Here is a 21,102-nt window from a genome sequence, read left to right on the forward strand (position 1 = left end):
GTGAAAAGTGAAAAGGCGTAAGTGGCAGAGGATATTGAAGGGCAGTTACTTTATCATTTGAAGAAGCAACAGGAAAGTGAAGATCAATAAACAAGCCAGTGTCTGCTGCTTACAACTCGTGACCATTGGTGACAGCACCAACAACTGGAATATTTTTCACTGTGCGAAAATGGCAATGACTCACAAGGAAGATTTATAAAATATGGTGTTAAGGAGTTAAGCTTTATTTTTATAACAAAAAATGTTTCTTTTCTTTGGTTAAAAAATGATTATTAGTTAGAATAAGATTATAGAGTAGTTGTTTAAAAATGTATGTAGTACTTAAAACTCCCAGAAATGGTTTCTATGACCCCTTCCAAGGGGCAGTGAGTGAAAGGAGATAGACGACATTCCATGGATGGTTTTGTCTGTTTGTTATAATGGTATTTTACCTGTAAGAGCAAGAAAATTGTGTAAGTCAACACTAGTTAATACTATCAAATTCTAACTCAACTGTGCCTGTTTGCTGTGAGCATTGAAGCAGCACACTTGTGGGCTTGCACCCTGTGTGACTAACTGATTCTTTCCTCTATGGAAACTCACTGTTTCTTGCTGGTGTGGTTGTTTCTGTTTTGTTTTATTTTGTTTTTTAGAATCCAACTGATCAGTGACAATGTTTGGTGTATTTTCTTTTTATGACAGTGCCTTTCATTGATTTCGCTGGTACAACACCATTACTGCCACAGGAGAAATTGTACTCCAAGTTACTGAGTAGATACTCTGTTGCAGTGACAGTTAAATGACAAATATTTGTAAAGTCCCTACCACATGCCCACTAGTATGTTAGGTGCTATGAAGATACAAATGGATTACAGTCCCCTGAGATTCAGTCACCCTGGGAGCTCTCAAAGTAAACCTGCTCAAGAAGCCAGATAAACTAACCATTTAGATATGTTATATTTATATATGAGAGTACAGGGGACAGTTGCTCACACATCCTTCTCCACCAGGACTCATACACATGCCCCTGCAGGAAGCCTGTCTACAGGCTTACATTGAAATGTCCCTCTGGGTTGGTGAGGCTTTGTTTTTGTGGTTTTGTGTGTGTGTGTGTCTTGTGTGTGTGTGTGTGTGTGTGTGTGTGTGTGTGTGTTTCCTTGGAGGAACTCGGCATGGGCAAATACAGGATAGGAGTTACTGAGAACGCTCTGGCAGTTTGGTGGTTGTAGTTCTGCTGGTTTATAATTATAAACAGCTAAAGAACATTTGTGCTTTTTGAATCTTAATGGACCACAAACAAACAATCTTAACAAAGAAAGCAAGTTTTGATTGCTGAGCTGCAGTGTATATGTTGCCAAAACTGACTCGACTGTGGTTTGGTTTTTGATTTTTGTTTTTTTTTTTGTCATTCACAACTTCATTCAGAACCCACTTTGACTCTGCCAAGCCCACCTCTTCTGAGACAGACTGCAATGACAACGTCCCTTCCCACCAGACTCCTGCTTCCTCCCACAGCAAACACGGCATGAATGGCTTTTTCCAGCAACAAATGATGTACGACTGCCCACCGTCTCGGCTGACATCTGTCTCGGGAGAGTCCAGCCTCTACAACCTGCCCAGGAGCTATTCCCATGACGTGTTGCCAAAGGAATCCCCATCAAGCACGGAGGCAGACGGGGAGCTTTACACCTTTAACACCCCATCTGGGACTGCAGGTGTAGAAATGCAGATGAGACATGTATCCATCAGTTACGACATTCCGCCAACACCTGGCAACACTTACCAGATTCCACGGACATTTCCAGAAAGCACATTGGGACAGTCATCAAAGCTGGACACCATTCCTGATATCCCTCCACCTCGGCCACCAAAGCCACATCCAACTCATGACCGGTCTCCTGTGGAAACGTGTGGAGTCCCACGCACGGCCTCGGACACTGACAGCAGTTACTGTATCCCTCCTCCAGCAGGCATGCCGCCCTCCCGGAGTAATACCATTTCCACCGTGGATTTGAACAAGTTGCGGAAAGGTAAAGCGCTGGCCCGTTCTGCTCTTTTAGGGGGTCAGTGATAGAAAGCCTGTTTCTACAAGGCTTAATGAGTAAGAGACTTTTCTGCCCTAGTATAACACCTACACTTAGATCCTAGTGTCCTCTCGTGTTTCTGGTCCTAGCAAAATGTATGGGACAGAGACGGAGGGTTATTGGCACTTGTGGGCTGCCAGCCTACCTCTCGATTCAGAGAAAGATCCTGTCTCAGGAGAATAAGGCAAAGTGTGATATAGGAGGACACCCAATATCCTCCTCTGGTCTCCACTCACTGTGAAGGCACACAAGCAAGTGAACCCACATACATCACATTCATTCACGCACATACATGCACATGCAAGAAAAGCAATTTTCTCAGTAATTGCTCTCTTCAGCATAGAATGGTGGTAAAAGGTATTTATCCCTTCCTTTCTTCACCTCTGCAGCCCCCACATGTGTAGCCATGATATCAGAATCAGTAGATCCCTGTAGGGTGTGTGTGTGTGTGTGTGTGTGTGTGTGTGTGTGTGTGTGTGTGATCAGGGGGGCTGGTGGGGGTCTGTGTGTGTATCTGTCTCTGTGCATTTGTCTATGTTTCTGTGTGTATGTCTGTATATCTGTCTATGTCCATTTGTCTGTGTTTCTATGTGTATGTCTGTATATCTGTCTGTATTTGTGTGTGTGTCTTTGTGTGGGAGTCTGGTTCTATGTGTCTGTGTGTGTCTGCCTGTTTCCATGTCCGTCTGTCTGCCTGCCTGCCTGTGAGCATACACGTCTGTGTGTCTGCTCTGTTAGGAGAAAAAGCTGGATTATCTCATGCCTGAAAACGTATGGTCTTACGGTTTTCTACTTCGTTTCTCTCCCATTTCCTAGGCTTCTGTAGAGGTAGGCTGTCTGAACAGAAACACTCCTAGTGATGTCCTTGCCTGTGTCCCTGTGCCACCATGACTATTTCTATGTCATATCTCCAGGGTTTTCCCCTTCCTTCCTTGATCAGCAGCTTTTACATTTTTTGTCTTCATAGGCAGCGATGCTGTTTAAGTCAAGCCATTGTGCTTTGACTTTTTCAATTTTTAGAGCACTGAGTCTTTCCTCTCTCTCTCTCTCTCTTCAGCTTAGCTGACAGTGGGTATGCCTGTCTTGTCCCATAAAGCCTGCAAACACAAGCTAAAGACCTCTGGAGTGTGGGCTTGCTCTAGCTTAATTCTCCCAAGATTCTGGAGTTTTTGTGCAGTATAAATACTGTGTGTTCAGCATATTGTCCCATCTCCTCTGCCTTCTGTTTCCTCCATGCTCCCTGTTCCTCTTAGTTCCCTTCATCTCCTAGAGAGTTTTGTGTCTACTTTCATATTGAATATAATTTTATGTATCAATATAAAATCTAGTAACCACAAAATATCTTTGTCTCTATGAGATTAGCTTAATTATCTTAGTTATCTCATGTTCTACCTTCTAGCAAATGGTATGACTTCATTCTTCGTTTTGTTTTGCTTTTTATCTTTATTTATTAGTTTATTATGTGTTCCTACATTTATTTATCCTATTTATTTATCCTACATGTTCCTTTATTTATTAGTTTATTATGTGTTCTTCTAACAGAGCAGACACAGACGTGTATGCTCACAGGCAGGCAGGCAGGCAGGCAGACAGATGGACATGGAAACAGGCAGACACACACAGACACATAGAACCAGACTCCCACACAAAGACACACACACAAATACAGACAGATATAGGTCACAGATATACAGACAGGTCAGAGGACAACACTCAAGAGTTGTTTCTCCCCCTCCACCATGGGGGTCCCAGAGAACAAACTCAGGCCATCAGACTTAGCAGCAACTGCCCTTATTTGCTGAGCCATCTGGCCAGCCCAAATTCATTCTTCTTTAAGGGTGAAAGAATCCACTGGGTATAGGTGGATCCACACTTTCCTTACCCTGTCTTCTGCTGTTGGACCCTCTGTTGGCTGCTGTATAGTTTAGCTGTTGTCAGTTGTGCTGAGGGAAAGACTGATGGGCACGTCTCTGTGATCTGTCGCTCTCAAGTACTCAGGGTGGTAGCTGGGTTGTATGGTAGATGTGGTTTCACGTATTTAATTTTTAGGAAACTTCCATGATTTTCCTAATAGTTGGTCTAGTTTATGTTCCCACCAGCGATGTCTGAAGGTCCTCGTTCTCTTTTGTCCTTCGCCCTTGCCAGCACTTGTTAGGTTTTTGCTGTTGTTTTATGTGAGTGAATGTTTGTGGGGGGCAGATTTGGTGTGGTTTTGGTTTTCTGGTTTTTTGTTTGTTTGTTTTGTTTAATGACCAACATTATGACTGGGATAAGGAGAGATCTCAGTGCGGTTTTGGTTTGCATTTCTCTGACAGCTATTGAGGTTATTAAACCGTGTGTGTGTGTGTGTGTGTCTGTGTGTGTGTCTGTGTGTGTGTGTGTGTGTGTGTGTCTGTGTGTTAATGGCCATTTGTATTCCTTTCCTTGGGTGCTATATACTCCTTTAGTTAGCCCATTTACTGGCTAGGCAGTTTTCTTATTTAGTTTTTAGTTCATTCTTGCTATGAGCGCCATGTTGGGTGTACAGCTGGCAAAGGCTCTCTCCCACTCTGTAGGCTGCCTTTACTTGGTCACTGCTCCCTGCACTGTCATTTGTAATTTCATGAGGTCCTGTTTGTCAGCTGTTGGTTCCGTGTGCTGGATGGCCGAGGTCAATTGAGCGTGTGCTTTGCCTGGCCTGTGCTTCTTTCTTCCCCAGCCACTTCTGAGTTTCAGGTCACATCCCGCTGTAAGGTCTTTGAGCCACTGGAGTTGGTTTTTGCAGGATGAGCTGCTGGGATCTAGTTTCATTGTTACACAGATGGCTATCCAGTTTCTCACTATTACCTGTTGGAGAGGCCATGCTTTTTCCAATGTGTATTTTTGGCAACTTTGTTTTAAAAAAATCAGGTATTAAGTGCACATGCCCTAAAATCTGTGTATTAGTATTTCTGTATCTTATGGTAGAGTTTTCTAGCTGTTGCAAAAAAGGCAACAATAGAAATATTTTATTTGGTATATGTTCAACCCTCTAATACCCGTTTGAAATTGTCTGCTCCTTCCTTCTTTCTTTCCTGTCTTTCCCCTCCATCCCTGTCCTTCTCCCCTCCCCACTCCCTTCCTTTCACCTTGCCACAGGATCTCATGTAGCCCTGTCTCACTGTGTACCTGAGGGTGACCTTGAACTTCACACACACACACACACACACACACACACACACACACACACCGCTCGTTGCTGGGATTTCAAAGAGGCTAAATAACCTAGTTATAAGTTAGTGGCTCAAAATGGATATCATTTCTTTTTTCCATCTTTAGATAATCCTTCTCCTGCCAGGCTTGGACATTCGGTTGCTGTCATAGTCAGATGATGACATTGGTAAACACATAGGTGTGTGCTTAACGTGCCAGTTAGAGACCCTGCTTGATGAGTGTCCTTTCATGAACACGTGTTCATGGACAAGTGTGAAGAGAGAGTACCTTCGAGCTGTTAACACGGGAACAAAAGCTGACTGTTTTTTTCCTCAATTCCAGATGCTAGTTCTCAAGATTGCTATGATATTCCACGGACCTTTCCGAGCGATAGATCTAGTTCCCTGGAAGGCTTCCATAGCCAGTATGTAAGTACAACTGACCACTGGCCCTGCCACGTTCTGACTCTTTAGACTTAGTGCCCCATACTCTATATTCGACCAGGAAATGAAAGTAACTACAGGTTCCATAGATACAGGCACGATACTTGTGTGTGACGGTGGCTTTGCTTATTAAGAGAAATGTATGTGTGTTTTAGAAAATCAAAAGCGTGTTGACAGCGGGAGGTGTCTCAGGTGAAGAGCTGGATGAGAACTACGTTCCCATGAACCCCAACTCGCCACCGAGACAACATTCCGGCAGCTTTACCGAGCCAATCCAGGAGCCAAACTATGTGCCAATGACCCCAGGGACCTTTGACTTTTCTTCCTTTGGAATGCAAGTCCCTCCTCCGGCTCATATGGGCTTCAGGTCCAGCCCAAAGACCCCTCCCAGGAGGCCAGTTCCTGTTGCTGACTGTGAACCACCCCCGGTGGATAGGAACCTCAAGCCAGACAGAAAAGGTAAGGGGGTGTGGCCAGTAAAGGATAAGGTGGGGGCATGCAGTTAGGGTTCCATTAACCATACCAAAACATGAAACTGTTTAGGCTGGCATGGGACTATGCTGAAGCACTTTATATAGCCTGCGACCTTAAGTTCAGAAGTCCTACTATTCGTAAATGAATATGTTGATGTCCAGGTGGGATTTCCAGGTCTCCTCAGACCTACAGTAGAGCTTACAGACTGAGAATACCCAGAGCAATGGCAGCAGCAGGCAAGCACTAGAAGAATCTGGAATGTTCTTCCCAGAGGATATAGGTAGAGCTCCCGACCCTTGCCTGACTCTCCCCTCCCCTGATGTATGACACTCACACATGTCAAGAGAGACCTGAAATCTCAGGTTGTATGTGTGTCAGTGTCTTGATTGTTTTGTTGTTGTTAATTTCTGCCAACTGTTTTGCTTTTGTAAAGCATAGCAAACCAAGCTTAACACTAGATATGACCTTGCTTTGCTATTTTGTATATTATCAAATTCGATTCCAGATAGTAATGCACTTGATGTGGTTATTTAAGAATAGTGAAGATGTCTACTATAGCCTTTCTCTTTCTCCACATCATGACTTTAAAAACACCTGCCTTGGCTCCAGGCTAAGTGGAAGCGTCTATGGCTCTAATTCTGGACGATGTAAGGAAAGTTGACCTCTGAAGCAGGGGAGCTAGTGAGGCCTGGTCCTCTTTGTCAAAGGAAGCCTTCAGCCACTTAGGGTAATGTCTCCTCAAGTTTTAAAAACTTAGGTTCAAGCCAGGCATGGTGGCCTTAGCTTTTCATTCTGGGGTCTGGGATACAGAGGCAGGTAAATTTCTGTGGTTCAAGGCCAGCCTGGTCTACATAGTCCTGGGTCAGCCAGAGCTGCACCCATCTCCAAAACAAAACAAAACAAATTTAGGCTTAAGTCTTTTAAACGCAACCCACTGTGCTCAGCACAGCACTAGTGTGCGGCTTAGTCTTGATAACCAACTAAAGTTAGAGTTGTATGGTAGTTAGATAGAGTGATGGACTTCTGGCTTCTTGCAGAGAAATCAAGGTCATTTGAAAAGCCACGTGTCATTTATAGCTTTTTTCAGGACATGTAATGCTTATGCAAACTTATTAACCTGGGCTTAAATCATTAGTACTAATTATGTTGTAGTTGTGGGAGACTCAGACTTCTTCACACTAAAGGGTTTGGTTTTATTCTTACGTAAGAAAGGGTGTATTTCTGCCGTACTCAATGGTAATTTGTGATCTTTGCCCTGTGCACTTGTCTTGTGGGGCATCTCTGCATCTTCTCTGTCCGCTTCCTTTCTTTTCTCCTTCCCTCCCTGAGTTCTCTCCCTTGACTGGGTTCTGCACCCTTTGGCCTGCAGCACTTCTCTTTGGCCTCAGTCCTCCCGCCTGGATCCCTCCTTGGCCCTTGCCCGTCAATATCTGCCTCTAATGCCTCCTCCGTCATTTTCAGGCTTCAGATTCTTAGAGATCACTTGAGTGGTCCAGGTTATGCCTTCACACAGACACCTGGCTGCTGTTGGGGCAGACGCCCACCTTTGGTCTCACACAGTTGAGAATGGCCCCATGTGGTAGCCGTAGACTCCCAGACACCCATGCTTCATGGCCACCATCTGGAATTGTATTAGAAAGGGTGTGAGTGCCACAGGCTTTTTGTCCCTTTTGTTTGTCTTTGTCTCTTCCTCAATTAGAAATCTCACTAATTGTTTTCTTCTTGACATAAAATGTAAGTGAACACGAAGAGATCTGTAATTGGTCCAAGGGTCCCTGGAAGATCAGTACGCATCTTGTAGACACAAAGTATTGAAATCTTTTTTTTTAATTTTTTATTTTATTTGTTTCTCTGTGTAGCTCTGGCTGACCTGGAACTTGTCTGTCAGACCAGGCTGGCCTCGATCTCAGAGATCCACCTGCCTCTACCTCCCAAGTGCTGGTCCCACTACCTGGCTTTGAGATCCCCTTTTCAAAAGTTAAAGCAGCACGTTATTTCCATAGAATAGAACAAAGCCAGCTTGGATCACTTTTGGAGACAGTTATTCTTCTAAGAACTAGGCAAACTTGAAATGGGCAGGACATCCATCCCCAGCACCACACTGTGATTTCACTGGCCAGATACTTTAGTTGGCATATCTGCTTAGATACATGATGAACGGACAAAGAGCACCCAGGGGACTACATCCAGGGACAGTTTTAGCCAAAGGTTAAAGAGGCGATTGAGATTTAGTATTAGTAAAAGGGGTTCTACTTTTCTTTCGTACCTTTAATTTAAATCAATAGGATTCCCGGGAAGAAGCCTATGAAGGTGTTTGCTGAATCTAGAATACTTTGCCTGGGAAAGTATAACTGTTAAGAAAAGCAGTTTAGGGCTGGAGAGATGGCTCAGCGGTTAGGAGTACTGACTGGTCTTCCAGAGGTCCTGAGTTCAATTCCTAGCAACCACATGGTGGGTCACAACCATCTGTAATGGGATCCAATGCCCTCTTCTGGTGTGTCTGAAGACAGCTACAGTGTACTCACATACATAAGATAAATAAACAAATCTTTAAAAGGAGGGAGGGAGAGAGGCAGGCAGGCAAGCAAGCAGTTTAAAACCCAGATTCCAGTTGGACAGGGTTAGTACTGCAGAGGCAGAGGCAGGCAGATCTCTGTGAGTTCTAAGCCAGCTAGGGCTATGCAGTGAGACCTTGTCTCAAAGCACTAAAAAGACAATCTAAAAGCTGAAATCAAAGTCTCACAACTAAACTTGTCCTTGAGTGTGTGTGAGCTGGAGCATGTGTCCCATTCGGGCCACGAGATTGTTTTCACTCGGCGTGGCAAGGGATCAGAGTTGTATCTGCAAATTCAGCGAGTCCGGGTAAATTACTTGAGCCGTCCTTTCAGTGTCTTATTAACTAATTCATAAGGAAATACGATTGTGCCAGGTGCGCCTGGCTCCTCTCGGAGCCTCAGCCAGCTGGGTGTTGGTTTGTTTGAGCTGCTCTCTTTGAAAGAGTCCATGACAAACAATTGGCAGCCTCATCTCGGTTCTGCCTCAGTTTTATTTGCCCTGCCACAGTATACATGTGGTGCTGGCCAGTTTTCAAATGCTTCCTACATACCGAGGCCACAGAAGTACAGAGGTGCTGTGTGTGCAGACGCCTGGCGTGTCCCTGCTGTCACAGCTTGATCGCTAGCTCAGAGTTCCCGATGCTAGTAGCCCTGTAGTGTTTGTTTCAAACAAGATTATGTGTGCATTTAATAAGGAGAGCTTTAAGCATATTGTAAGAGATACCAGAAGAGTAGAGCAGTCACTCTCTAGAGACAGAGTGGAACAGTTTGTAGCTGTGACACTTTTGTGTTTCTAATGGAAAAGGAATTTTGGGAGAGTTGGAATTTTTATAAAATATCTGTTGGGTTTCAGTAATAGTGAGCCGTGACCCAGAGGGCCCTGTTTAACCACTGTGCTCATCTGGATTCTGCTGCTTCCATCTTCCAGGTCATGCCAGAGGCAGAAGCCACCAACGATGGTGTGTTTTCCTCTATTTGTATAGAGATTTTGATTTTATCATTCTAGCTTTTTTTAAAGTTTGCTTTTGATTTGTTTTTTGATACAGGGTTTCTCTGTATAGCTCTGGCTGTCCTGGAACTCATTCTGTAGACCAGGCTGGCCTTGAACTCAGAAATACACCTGCCTCTGCCTCGAAAGTGCAGGGATTAAAGGGGTGCTCCACCACCGCCTGGCTCATTCTAACTTTTTAAAAATTGAGATCTTGAAGTTTTTGAATATCATTAAAAATGACCATGCTTTCTTTAAAATTATGCTCATAAGATAATAAATACTTAAAGACCAGATGAGTGATACTAATACCTTAACTAATTTTTAAAAAGTTTTTTAAAAAATATTTATATTCACCAAGTAGATGCCTAGCGACTGAGGAAACCTAAAAAGGGTATCAGATCCAGTGTGCAACTGGAGTTACAGACAGTTATGAGCCACCATGTCGGTGCTGAGACTCACCCCCAATCCTCTACAAGAGCAGCCCGTGCTTTGACCCACTGACCCACTGACCCAGGTCTCTGCCTTCCTTCACTAAATTTCCATACACAGGAGTTAATGTTTAATTCCTAAGTCAGACTGTGGATATACTTGTTAGAGTTTAAAGGAAGGAAGTATGGACTGTGTTCCTACAGCATAGCCGTACCGGCCTGAGACATTTCCCCATGTAATACTCACCATTAGGCACTACAGTATTTATTATATTCCTCCCCACAGAGTTAAAACAAGTACAAATGTTTTTCTTTCACAACCCTGCCTCAGGTCATCTGCTTTACTTTTCTTCCACCTTGGTTCTGGGGTGCCCACTGGAAAAAGTCCTGCAACTTTAGAAGAGTATGCCTGCAAGATTCGAAGCCAATTCAGAAAGTTCTAGCGTAGCATTGAGTTTGTGTAGGCATTACATAACATGTAGGAGACCATTCGTATGCAGGGCTTTCCAAAGAGGCTTGCCCCTGTGTATTTGAAGTGGGACTTTCATGTGATGATTTTGACTGTACTCAAGCTGAACACTTCTGAAAGGACTTCAATATAAATGAGGTTTGCTTATCAGAGAGCTAAGGGCTTACCCTCAGTAAATCCCCTTCGCTAGGCATAGCGTCTGTAAACCCAAGGAAAGATGGAGTCACTTCCCTAAGACACTCACCATGTAGGTTTGACAGAGGAGGTGAACGAGTGAGCACACACACTGTGTGTGTGTGTGTGTGTGTGTGTGTGTGTGTGTGTGTGTGTGAATGCCCAGGGACATTCACAATGCTGGTTAGCTTTGTCACTCTAAGGACAGCTCTCCTAAGGCAAGCCTGATAAAGGGGGAGGGGCAATGAGGGCTGGAGCAGGGGAGAGGAGGCAGAGCTGGGGAGCTGAGTGGCAGGAAGACCTTTCCCAACAGGGGAGGGGATTGCTCAGTCATTGATGGGTGAGCACCGTAGGAGAGCACAGGAAAGTAAGAAGAATCCCACATCCCGAGGAGCCACCCTCAGCCAAGCTAACTAAAGATGCTAATGAGTGCTTTATTCTGAGCACTCTGGGTGAAGAGCTTTATGCAGACAGTGACAATCACTTGGCACTAAATGTTTCATTCTGATTTAAAATAAAATAATTATACTTTGCTATAAAATGATACAAAAATCACATTTGTTTATCATCTCCCCTAGTGGGAACTTTTCCCAGTTTCCCAAACCCTTCATGGTCGTCGGTTGGGATAATGGAGCTGTACTGAGGTCCTTTTTGCTTGGAGATGATTGTTGAGAAGGTTGTTTTCTTCATGACACATGAGGAATTGGAATAAAACTAACAAGAGTTATCCTAGCTGTGAAGGCGATCTCTATGGAACACTTGAAGTGCACTTGGGAAGACATGCTATGCATAGCATGACTTTGATGGGGATTCCAGGCAGGAGTAAGCACATGGAGATAAGAAAGTCACATCTCCTCCTGGACTCAAAGGTTCCAATCCCGTTAGAACCTTAGTCACTGCCCTTGGGGCTCTCCGCAGCCTCACTTCTCAGTGACCACTTGAGTATTTGTTTTGGTCATACTTTCTTTTGAAAGTTTGGGGAGGAGGGTTGGATGAGTTGAGACAATACCTGACCATCACAAGTCAAGGGCCACCGTGTCTATCGAGCCAATCTTACAAAACGTAACTTAGCAAGCTTCGTGTAGAGAGGATGGCCATGGATTCAAGAAGCCTTGGTGGGCTGATAATTCTGAGAAAGAGCAGGGAGCAGTCTGGCCAATGCAGAACGTGCATACTTCCTGAGGAGAATAGAGGGAGAAAGGCTGATGTTGTGAGAGGCACAACACCGGCCACACCACCAAGGTCTCCCATATTGTCTGACAAAACCAGCTCATGTTTGGTGTAATTCGTTGAAAGTGACTGGATGCTCTATTATGCTTTCTTTCTTATTTATTTATAGGTTTATTTATTTATTTATGTATGTGAGTACACTGTAGCTGTACAGATGGTTGTGAGCCTTTATATGGTTGTTGGGAACTGAATATATTTTAGATCTGGTCATCTTCCCTCCCTCAGTCCTGCTCGTTCCAGCCCAAAGATTTATTTATAATTATAAATAAGTACACTGTAACTGACTTCAGATGCACCAGAAGAGGGCGTCAGATCCTATTACATGTGGTTGTGAGCCACCATGTAGTTGTTGGGATTTGAACTCAGGACTTTCTAAAGAGCAGTCGATGCTCTTCCCCACTGAGCCATCTCATCAGCCCCTGTTGTGCTGTCTTACACAGCAGGCCCCTGATGCCTCTTGGGTTCTTCTGTCTTTCAGTTTGAAGTTTCTCCTAGTTAGAGAAGACTAAAACAACATTGACCTTCGAGTTCCCACCAGTCCCTGCCAAGATTACTTCCTCAGGCAAGGACTGACACCCAAAGGATGTCATCTGACCGCCACACTTAACACACGCTTACACCTTCACACAAACAGACACACTCACACACATGCGTGCGCGCGCGCACACACACACACACACACACACACACACACACAGAGCGCTTCCTTCACAAATAGTAAATTTGTTCTTACTTTTCTTCTAAGCATAGATTTTGTTTTGTTTTACTACATTAAGATTTAGAAAAAAGAAACTTAAAGAAACATAGATAGGAACTAATTTGAAACAGTCCCACCCCTGAAAAAAAAATACAACAAAACAAAATCATTCCCTAGATAGCTAAGCATTTAACAAGTCTAGTACAATGAGAGCCCAGAGTTAGGACTGTGAACTCTGTTGTCGGGTTCTTGATGATTCCGATTTGTCTGTGGACATGCCAAAAGAGCTTACTGGTTTTAAGAACCTCACTATTTTTTGTTTGTTTTTCTTTGTTTGTTTTTTGAGACAGGGTTCCTCGATGTAGCCCTGGCTGTCCTGGAACTCGAGCTGTAGACAGTCCGGCTTCACACTCGGAGATCCACCTGCCTCTGCCTCCCAAGTGCTGAGATCAAAAGCTGCACCCCTCCTACCCAGCAAGCTTCACGGTTTCTTGTAGATGAGGTCATTGTGCACGGGAGCTGTCAGGGCTGTGCTCACAAAGGCTCTCGTCTCCCCAGATGACCTACTCCTTCTATTTTAATGCCTCTCAGTTAAAAGTTCTTTCTTCATTGACATGTTCAGACTAGATGCAACTGCGCAGAGGAGCCGGGCTCTTCCTATGCCACCCTGAGGATTGCACCTCAGGCCCCCTGGGCTGGCCCTGCTAGTAGTGCAGCTGGTTTGGACATGTGGTACATTAAGCACTGGACAGCAATTGCAGGCAGGAGTATGAAGCTAAAGAAGTGTGAGAAACCACACCAAGAGAGCAGCCATTACTTAACCCCAAACATAAAGATAAGATTTGGTGACTACAGCCCAGCATAGTGGCTCACTACTTTAATTAACTCTAGCACTGAGGAGGCAGAAACAGGCAGGTCTTTGAGTTTCAGGGCAGCCAGACCTGTGTAGGGAGACCCTATCTCAACAAACAAACAAACAAACAAAAGATTTGGAGAATACTAAGGAGAAAAAATCAGGAGGAATGTAAAGCCATTGTGGGCCCTTCTGAAAAAGTATGTAGGAGAGGCGATCTGCAAACCGATAACCTCAGGAACAGTTTGTGATGGTTGTGTTCTAGACACTCCATGTGCCAGTGCTCTGTGGTGTTCCCACGGGTCACGTCCCAGCCACATCCGTGTCCTCAGAGCAGCAGCAGCAGCAGCTCCACATCTAAGAACAGACATGCTAAGAAGCCCCTTTCTGCTCGCCCTGGGTTGACTGACTCAGTGTGTGACCACTGAGGTCTAAGGTCAGAGGCTGACCTGGAGAACTCGGAACTGAGCTCCGGAGGACAAGCCACCTGGCTTCCCTGCAGAACCATGTTAAAGCCAGGGGAAGCCTCACCTGCCCCTCCCATTCTGCCTTTCCCATTGTCTTGTTGTCTGACATGTTAGAAGACACGCTAACATGGCCCATGTGCTTCCTTCCTTTCCTCAAGGAAGGAAAAGCAAGCAGCTGCTTGTCCCTTTAGCCAGCCCTCTCTCGTCCCCTGTGCCTGTGACGCTGTAGCATGCCATTCCCTGCATTCTGGTGCACTGAGCATGAATTGTGTCTAGCGAGACTGGATGTCTTTCGCTAACAAGTTTTTGTTTATGCTTTTAATATGTCACATTTCTGCACCTGACTCTGTTTCTTTTATTGTTTGTGTAACAGAATCCATTTTCCAGTTTAAAAATAACATTTTTAATAAGAGAGTCTTCTTTTTACCAATTAGGTCAGAGTCCTAAAATTTTAAGACCCAAACCCCATGGTTTAGAGCGAACTGATTCACAAACCATAGGTGACTTTGCTACAAGAAGAAAGGGTATGTACCTGTGTGGGGCACTGGGATTCTATTTCTTTTTATGGGTTTTTTCCCTTCAGATGAAAAGAAGGAGAGCTTATGTAGGGCTGCTATTGCCAGTCGTCCCTGTGTGGTAGTTCTAAGAGAGCACATCTCGAGATGGAGGTGCGCAGTGGGCCTGCGTCTTCACTGCATGGGGATTATCTGATAGTGTGTGCCCTCAGTCAGGCTTGGCTCCCTCCCTCCCTCCCCCTTACCTTTCCAGGCAGCAGCTCATTGTTTCCCTTCTGCTTCTGGGCTGCTGTGAGCCCAGGTTGTCTCCTGTCTTTGTATATGTATATGTTGTTTTCTGTTGTGAAATAGAATAAGAAATAATTTCAGTGGTTTTACTATGGCATGGCTTAGAAAATGACAGCTAAACTCTTATTCACCTTTTTAAGTTTTTGTTTTGTTTGTTTGTTTGTTTGTTTGTTTGTTTTTAAAAAGGGAACATGAAGAAAAGTCCCCTTTCTTCAGCCCAGGATGCTGTATGTGTCCGTTTTAAGGATACAGATGGGAAAGCTCTTAACTCAAGATTTCTAACTGTATCTTTACTCTGCTTGAGCTGTGAGCCTATGTGATCTGCAGCTTTGAAACGAGAACGTTGAGCCCCAGTGCTGTTGATAAGATAGTTGATTATGATTACATATTTTTGAACCCAAAGTAAGAAAACTTAGGAGGTTTTGTTTTGTTGTTGTTTTATGATTCTTTTGGTTTGGGGTGTAGCGAAGTTTTTAGTGCTTTCTACACATCATTTTACATATGAAAAACTATACTGAGGCTTCAATGGTGGGGACCGTGTCTGACACAGATGAAGATGAGATTCATAAAACAATTCATTAATGAGAGCAGTGCCCAGAGAAGCTTTAAAGGAGCATACGTTACTTTGTTGTTTAATTTATATTTACAAGTAGAGGTTAGACCTTGAGCTGAGTCAAGCAATATCATTGTGTTGAAGCCATATATAGTAGGAGCAGTAGTAGAGGTTAGACCTTTCGTTGCTGAGCGTTAGACTCTGTGGCTGGAGACCTTTTTCTCTGTGTAAGATGATGTCTGCCTACCAAGTGTGAATTGCAACATTGAGGGGGCCTTGTTTATTTTGTGAAGTTCTGTACACTCACACCTTCCTTCCCTTTCTTTTCAGTCAAGCCGGCACCTTTAGAAATAAAACCTCTATCAGAATGGGAAGAGCTGCAAGCCCCAGTCAGATCTCCCATCACTAGGAGCTTCGCTCGGGAGTAAGTGTTCTACTGAAAACACACAGTTGGAGTAGCAAGACAATGAAAATTGTTTATTTCAAGAGAGATGGGTTGAAAAAGAATTTAGAGAAGCCCCAAAGTCAAGAGCATCTTCATTTGTCATAATAAAAATGCCTGATATGTAACTGTAAACTAATGACTGTTGCAGAAAGAGCATGTTCGAGATTACTTTTATATGGGTATGTGGGGTGATTTGACACCTGTTCCGTGAGGTTCATGATGTCACTTTCTCTAGCTCCTCTAGGTTTCCCATGTCCCCTCGGCCTGATTCTGTGCACAGTACGACATCGAGCAGCGACTCTCATGACAGTGAAGAGAACTATGTCCCCATGAATCCAAATCTGTCTGGCGAAGACCCGGTACGTGCAGGCCTCCTGTTCATTTCTCTACCTGAGCTGCCCTTTGAAGCGAGTTCAGCTTAAAATGTTCTGTCTGTACACATTTACCCTCCCATCTTTCTTCCTAACCTTGAAAAGACAATGAAATAATTTTTAAGTGATGCTTTCTTAAGTACTGTCAAAGTCTCAGACCAGCTGGAATCAAATTGTTCTATTTGTACAATTGGAAATCAGTGAAAAACATGAAGGTTTTCATTACAGCTTTCCGTAGCTGGTAACAAGTTCCCGAGACAATCAACTTATAAGGACAGAGAAGGTTTACGTGACTTGGAGTGTTAGGAGTGTCTGTGATTGCTCAGTGTTGTCACTTTGGGCCAGTGGTGACACATGGTTGTGGCTAGTGGCACAGCAAAGCTATTGGCTTTATGACCTGTAGTGAAATGAGACAAGGAGCCCCAGTCCCTCACCCTCTTCAGAACAAGACCCTGGTGACATAAATAATTCTTGAAGAATTCAGTGTCTCAGGAGTGCCATTGTGCCCCTTAAGCCCTCGCACTGGAACCTTCTGAAGGACATTTCACATCCACTCTCATGGATTTACAGTCATTTCCCCAGCTAAACACCATTATTATAGTCTCTGCTTTTTAATATTTGTCAAGAATATCCACTGACTCCAGGCATGGTGGCGCATGCCTTTAATCCCAGCACTCAGGAGGCAGAGGCAGGCGGATTTCTGAGTTCGAGGCCAGCCTGGTCTACAAAGCGAGTTCCAGGACAGCCAGGGCTACACAGAGAAACCCTGTCTCAAAACACACACACACACAAAGAATATCAAAAAAGAATATCCACTGACAGTGTGTTACAGTGAAGCCCTCCAGGCTTCGGGAGGAATTGTCATATGCAGAAGGACCCTGATAATCTTCCAGTTAAACAAAAGGGAAGACTAAAAAGACATCAAATTCAGAGGTCAAACTGAGGAAAGGAGGTTAAGAATTTTGTGTACCTTCTGATGTTAAAGCGGGAAACTATTTTGACTTGCTTGATATGTTCAAAGTAATATGAGGTGATGAATTTTCAAAATTCCAAATAAGCAAAACTGGCCGACACTGGGGCCGGAGAGGTAGTGCAGCAGTGCGAGCACGTGCTGCTCTTACTGGAGTTCAGCTCCCAGTACACTGCAGATGGTTCGCTGTAGCACCTCTACCCAGGGCATCGGGTAACTTCTGCTGTGTACCAGGTACAGCTGAAAAGTCAACTGTCCCCTCTGCAGCTTCCCGTGCTACCACGACTCTGACCCTCCTAGCCCTGCATTAGATTGTCAAGCAAGCTTCATCAGAGCTCTTCACTCTTGGAACACAGTGTGTTGATGGAATGCCATGGAAGTTCACAGGGCTAACATGCTCTTGGATTTATTAAATCAGTGGAAACAAAATTAATAGTCTTAGAAAAGCTAGGACAGATTCATTACCACATCTGATTTGTGTGTGTGTAAAGGTCAAGTCACACGTCCACCTAGTGAACTAGGTGGCCTAAATTTTAGCCATGGTCCAGCACTTCTGCCATAACTCCCTAGGGAATGACAGAAGCATCACTTAGATGCTTACATTTTCTATATGTAAGAATCTTAGAAAACCTAGCACTATTGTTTGTTTTTTTACTTGATATACAGAATATCTAGAACAAGCCTCTGAATCTTAGAGTTTCTCTAAAAACTGTGTGGGGAAAACACTGGGTGACAGGCTACTGTAGAGTCTAAAAGCTGGGTTTCAGCCCTACTTTAAGATGAAAAAGAAGTCCAGTTCTGCTGGTAATTACACAGAGTTCAGTTAGGAATGCTGACAGATTCTCTTGGGGAACAGCTGGCTGGAGTTAACTGTGCCAGGTCCTAGGGATTTATGCCTTGCTTTTATGACTTTATAATATTGTAAGAATTGTCCCAGCCAGCGCAAGGTAGGGCATGGGTGTGTCTGCAGTGGTCACCTTTAGACACAGAGTGTTACCCTCGCCCCAAGCTGAGAGTGAAAGATGGTGTCCTTCAGAGGACAAAAAGATTGTTATTGCACATTTCAGGGTTCCTTTCTCATAACCTAGGAAAGGGGCGAGGGGGTGCCAGCCATTTTAACTGGGCATCCAGATGTTCCTGAATTCTTGTGAGCTGCGCCATTGGTCTGAAACTTCTTGCCAAAGTCTGTTTCTGTTTCTCTACATCAAGCTTGTTTGTTCTTACTTGTTAGTGCTGCCCTCTATCTTCCTGGTTTTGTTACATGATTCTAGAGAGTTTTATCATATTCTTCTTAGAGGAAGAATGGCATCAGACTAAGAGAAAGCAGAAAAGTTACTGGAAAGGCCACAGTCATGATCCACATCCTTTAGTTAATGTACTCCGAACTCATTCTTCTCTAAATACCCAAAAGTTAAATGTGGATCTTTAATTCTTTTTTAAGATTTATTTATTATTGTATATAAGTACACTGTAGCTGGCATCAGATTTCATTATGGATGGTTGTGAGCCACCATGTGGTTGATGGGATTTGAACTCAGGACCTTCAGAAGAACAGTCAGTGCTCTTAACCGCTGAGCCATCTCTCCAGACCCTTTATTAAATTTTTAATGCAATATATTTTGACCGGGCAGTGGTGGCACACACCTTTGAACCCAACACTTGGGAGGCAGAGGCAGGTGGATTTCTGAGTTCGAGGACAGCCAGGGCTACGCAGAGAAACCCTGTCTCAAAAAACCAAAGAAATACACACACACACATATTGGTCATATTCTTCCCCCCCCCTTCCCTTTGAAAGCAAGAAATATGAGGATCCTTCACTATAATAATGTAGCTAGGTACATACATATATGGTTTTCTTTTTTTTTTTTTTGCTTTGTTTTGAGATATGAAGTTGCAGTTGTTAACCTAGGAAAGTCCTTTTTCACTGTTCAAGGTTTATTTGGTGTTTTCATTGGCATGACACTTAAGTGGTTGGTTCCATCACCCATATGCAGATCTTATATTTCACATAATATTGTAATGTACACTACAGACACATATAATACATAAAATAGCCTGTAGAACAGTTATGCACAAGATATGCATAATGGACGTACACACTGGAGCCAGGTTATGACTAACTGGGAACTCGTTGGCCTAGGCACGTTTGATGAGGGTGTGCAGGGCAGCAATGCAGCAGGTTCACGGGGTAATCGAGCCTGCACAGTTGGCATTGTGTCTCGGAGACAGTGGGACTGCCACACTAACCAGGTTACCGCTACACAAGTACCACTTGGCAGCAGGGCAGAGCTGTGGGGACTGAGATGTTTCCCCACATCACCTCAACACCATTGTACTAACCACAGCTCAGATGAGAAGGGTGTGGTCTCCCCAGAAACCCTGCTGCAGCCTGGACAGTGAAGTGCGAGGACACTGGGAAGACTTTAGAACTGCAGCTCCTTCTGGATTCCCCAGAGGGTGTCTGCACTCTTCTTCAGGCAGGCCTCTTCCTCAGGAGTCAGTGTCACCTTCACAACATCCGAGATTCCATTTTGTCCCAGGATACATGGGACACTGAGGAAGACATCATCATTGATTCCATAGAGACCCTTAATCATGGTGGAAATGGGATTCACTCGCCTAAGGTTCTTCATTATGCTCTCGGCCAAGTCTGCCACAGAGAGGCCAATGGCCCAGGATGTGTAACCTTTCAGCTTGATCACCTCGTACGCACTGTCCACCACCTGCTTGTGAACCTCCTTCCACTGCTCCTTAAAACAGTCTGCATCGGTGCCCAGTTCTGGGTTCAGAGACTTCAGGGAGACACTGGCAACGTTCATACCACTCCACACAGGGACAATGGAGTCGCCATGTTCTCCCAGGACCCAGCCGTGACAGCTCAGAGGGTGAACCCCCAGCCTTTCTCCCATCAGGTAACGGAACCGAGCTGAATCCAGATGGCAACCCCTTCCAATAACTCGGCTTTTGGGAAAGCCACTGATTTTCCAAGCCACATAGGTCTAGATATCCACTGGATTGGAGACAATAAAAAGCTTGCAGTGTGGACTGTACTTCACAATGTTGGGAAGGATGAACTTGAAGATGTTCGAGTTTCGCTGGGCCAGATTAAGTCGGCTCTCTCCTTCTTACTGATGGCTCCTGCTTGATGATGACCAGCTTGGAGTTTGCAGTCACACAATTGTCTTTGCTGGAGACCGTTTTTGGTGTTTTAAGGAAGAGACTGCCATGCTGGAGATCTATCATCTCTCCCTTTAGCTTGTCTTCCATGACATCTGCCAAGTCCTTCGTTAAGATACGGATGGCACAAGCCATGCCAACAGCACCAACAACTCTAATCTTGTTCTGGGGGACCTGTTCTTCCTTAAGAAGATCCACAATCAGCTGGTCCTTGAGGGTTGCCATCTTGGACTTTGAATCTTTTGAGACCGCTAGAGCACGATGGGGGGCGATGGGCAAGCAGCAGCGTGGCCTGAGCTCAGCGACAGTGGCTCCAGCACCAGCCTAGGACAGTCTTGAACTTGTAATTCTCCTTCATCGGCTTCCGGATATCAGAATTACAAGTGTACCTTCACACCCAGACCTGCATGGTTTTAAGAATGAGAGCTTTTGCAGCTGTCTGTGACTTGATGTCTAAGACTTTTTATTATTATTATTATTTTCATAATTCTGAGTGTGTGTGTGTGTGTGTGTGTGTGCATCTTGGTTAGGGTTTCTATTGCTGTGAAGAGACACCATGACCACGGCCACTCATATAAAGGAAAACATTCCATTGGGACTGGTTTATAGTTCAGAGGTTTAGTCCATTATCACCAGGTGGGAAGCATGGCAGCATCCAGGCAGGCCTGGTGCCTGGGAAGAAGCTGAGCATTCTGCTTCTGACTGGGCAGGCAGCAGAAGTGAATGTCTGGGCCGGAGGCAGACTTGAGCTTCTGAGACCTGAAAGAG

The 21,102-nt window shown here is 44.5% G+C and overlaps 1 protein-coding gene and 1 pseudogene across 6 annotated transcripts in view; one reads left to right on the top strand and one right to left on the bottom strand.

Annotated features, from left to right (window-relative positions):
• The window catches only part of Gab1 (GRB2 associated binding protein 1), a 116,333-nt gene that overhangs the window by 89,269 nt on the left and 5,962 nt on the right, over positions 1–21,102 (top strand). For 4 of the 6 annotated variants that reach the window (XM_029480335.2, XM_029480336.2, XM_085843793.1 and 1 more), the window contains 6 exons: positions 1,405–2,009; positions 5,577–5,662; positions 5,833–6,136; positions 14,450–14,539; positions 15,702–15,795; positions 16,052–16,175. In XM_029480335.2, coding sequence (XP_029336195.1) covers positions 1,405–2,009; positions 5,577–5,662; positions 5,833–6,136; positions 14,450–14,539; positions 15,702–15,795; positions 16,052–16,175 — 1,303 coding nt within the window. The remainder of the gene's footprint in view (positions 1–1,404; positions 2,010–5,576; positions 5,663–5,832; positions 6,137–14,449; positions 14,540–15,701; positions 15,796–16,051; positions 16,176–21,102) is intronic. The other 2 variants (XM_029480337.2, XM_021170114.3) reach the window with 1 other exon arrangement.
• Positions 19,545–20,648, bottom strand: LOC110300069 (L-lactate dehydrogenase A chain pseudogene; annotated as a pseudogene).

This window comes from Mus caroli, unplaced genomic scaffold (assembly GCF_978045245.1).
Source record: "Mus caroli unplaced genomic scaffold, Mus_caroli_1 scaffold_10, whole genome shotgun sequence".
NCBI lineage: Eukaryota > Metazoa > Chordata > Mammalia > Rodentia > Muridae > Mus > Mus caroli.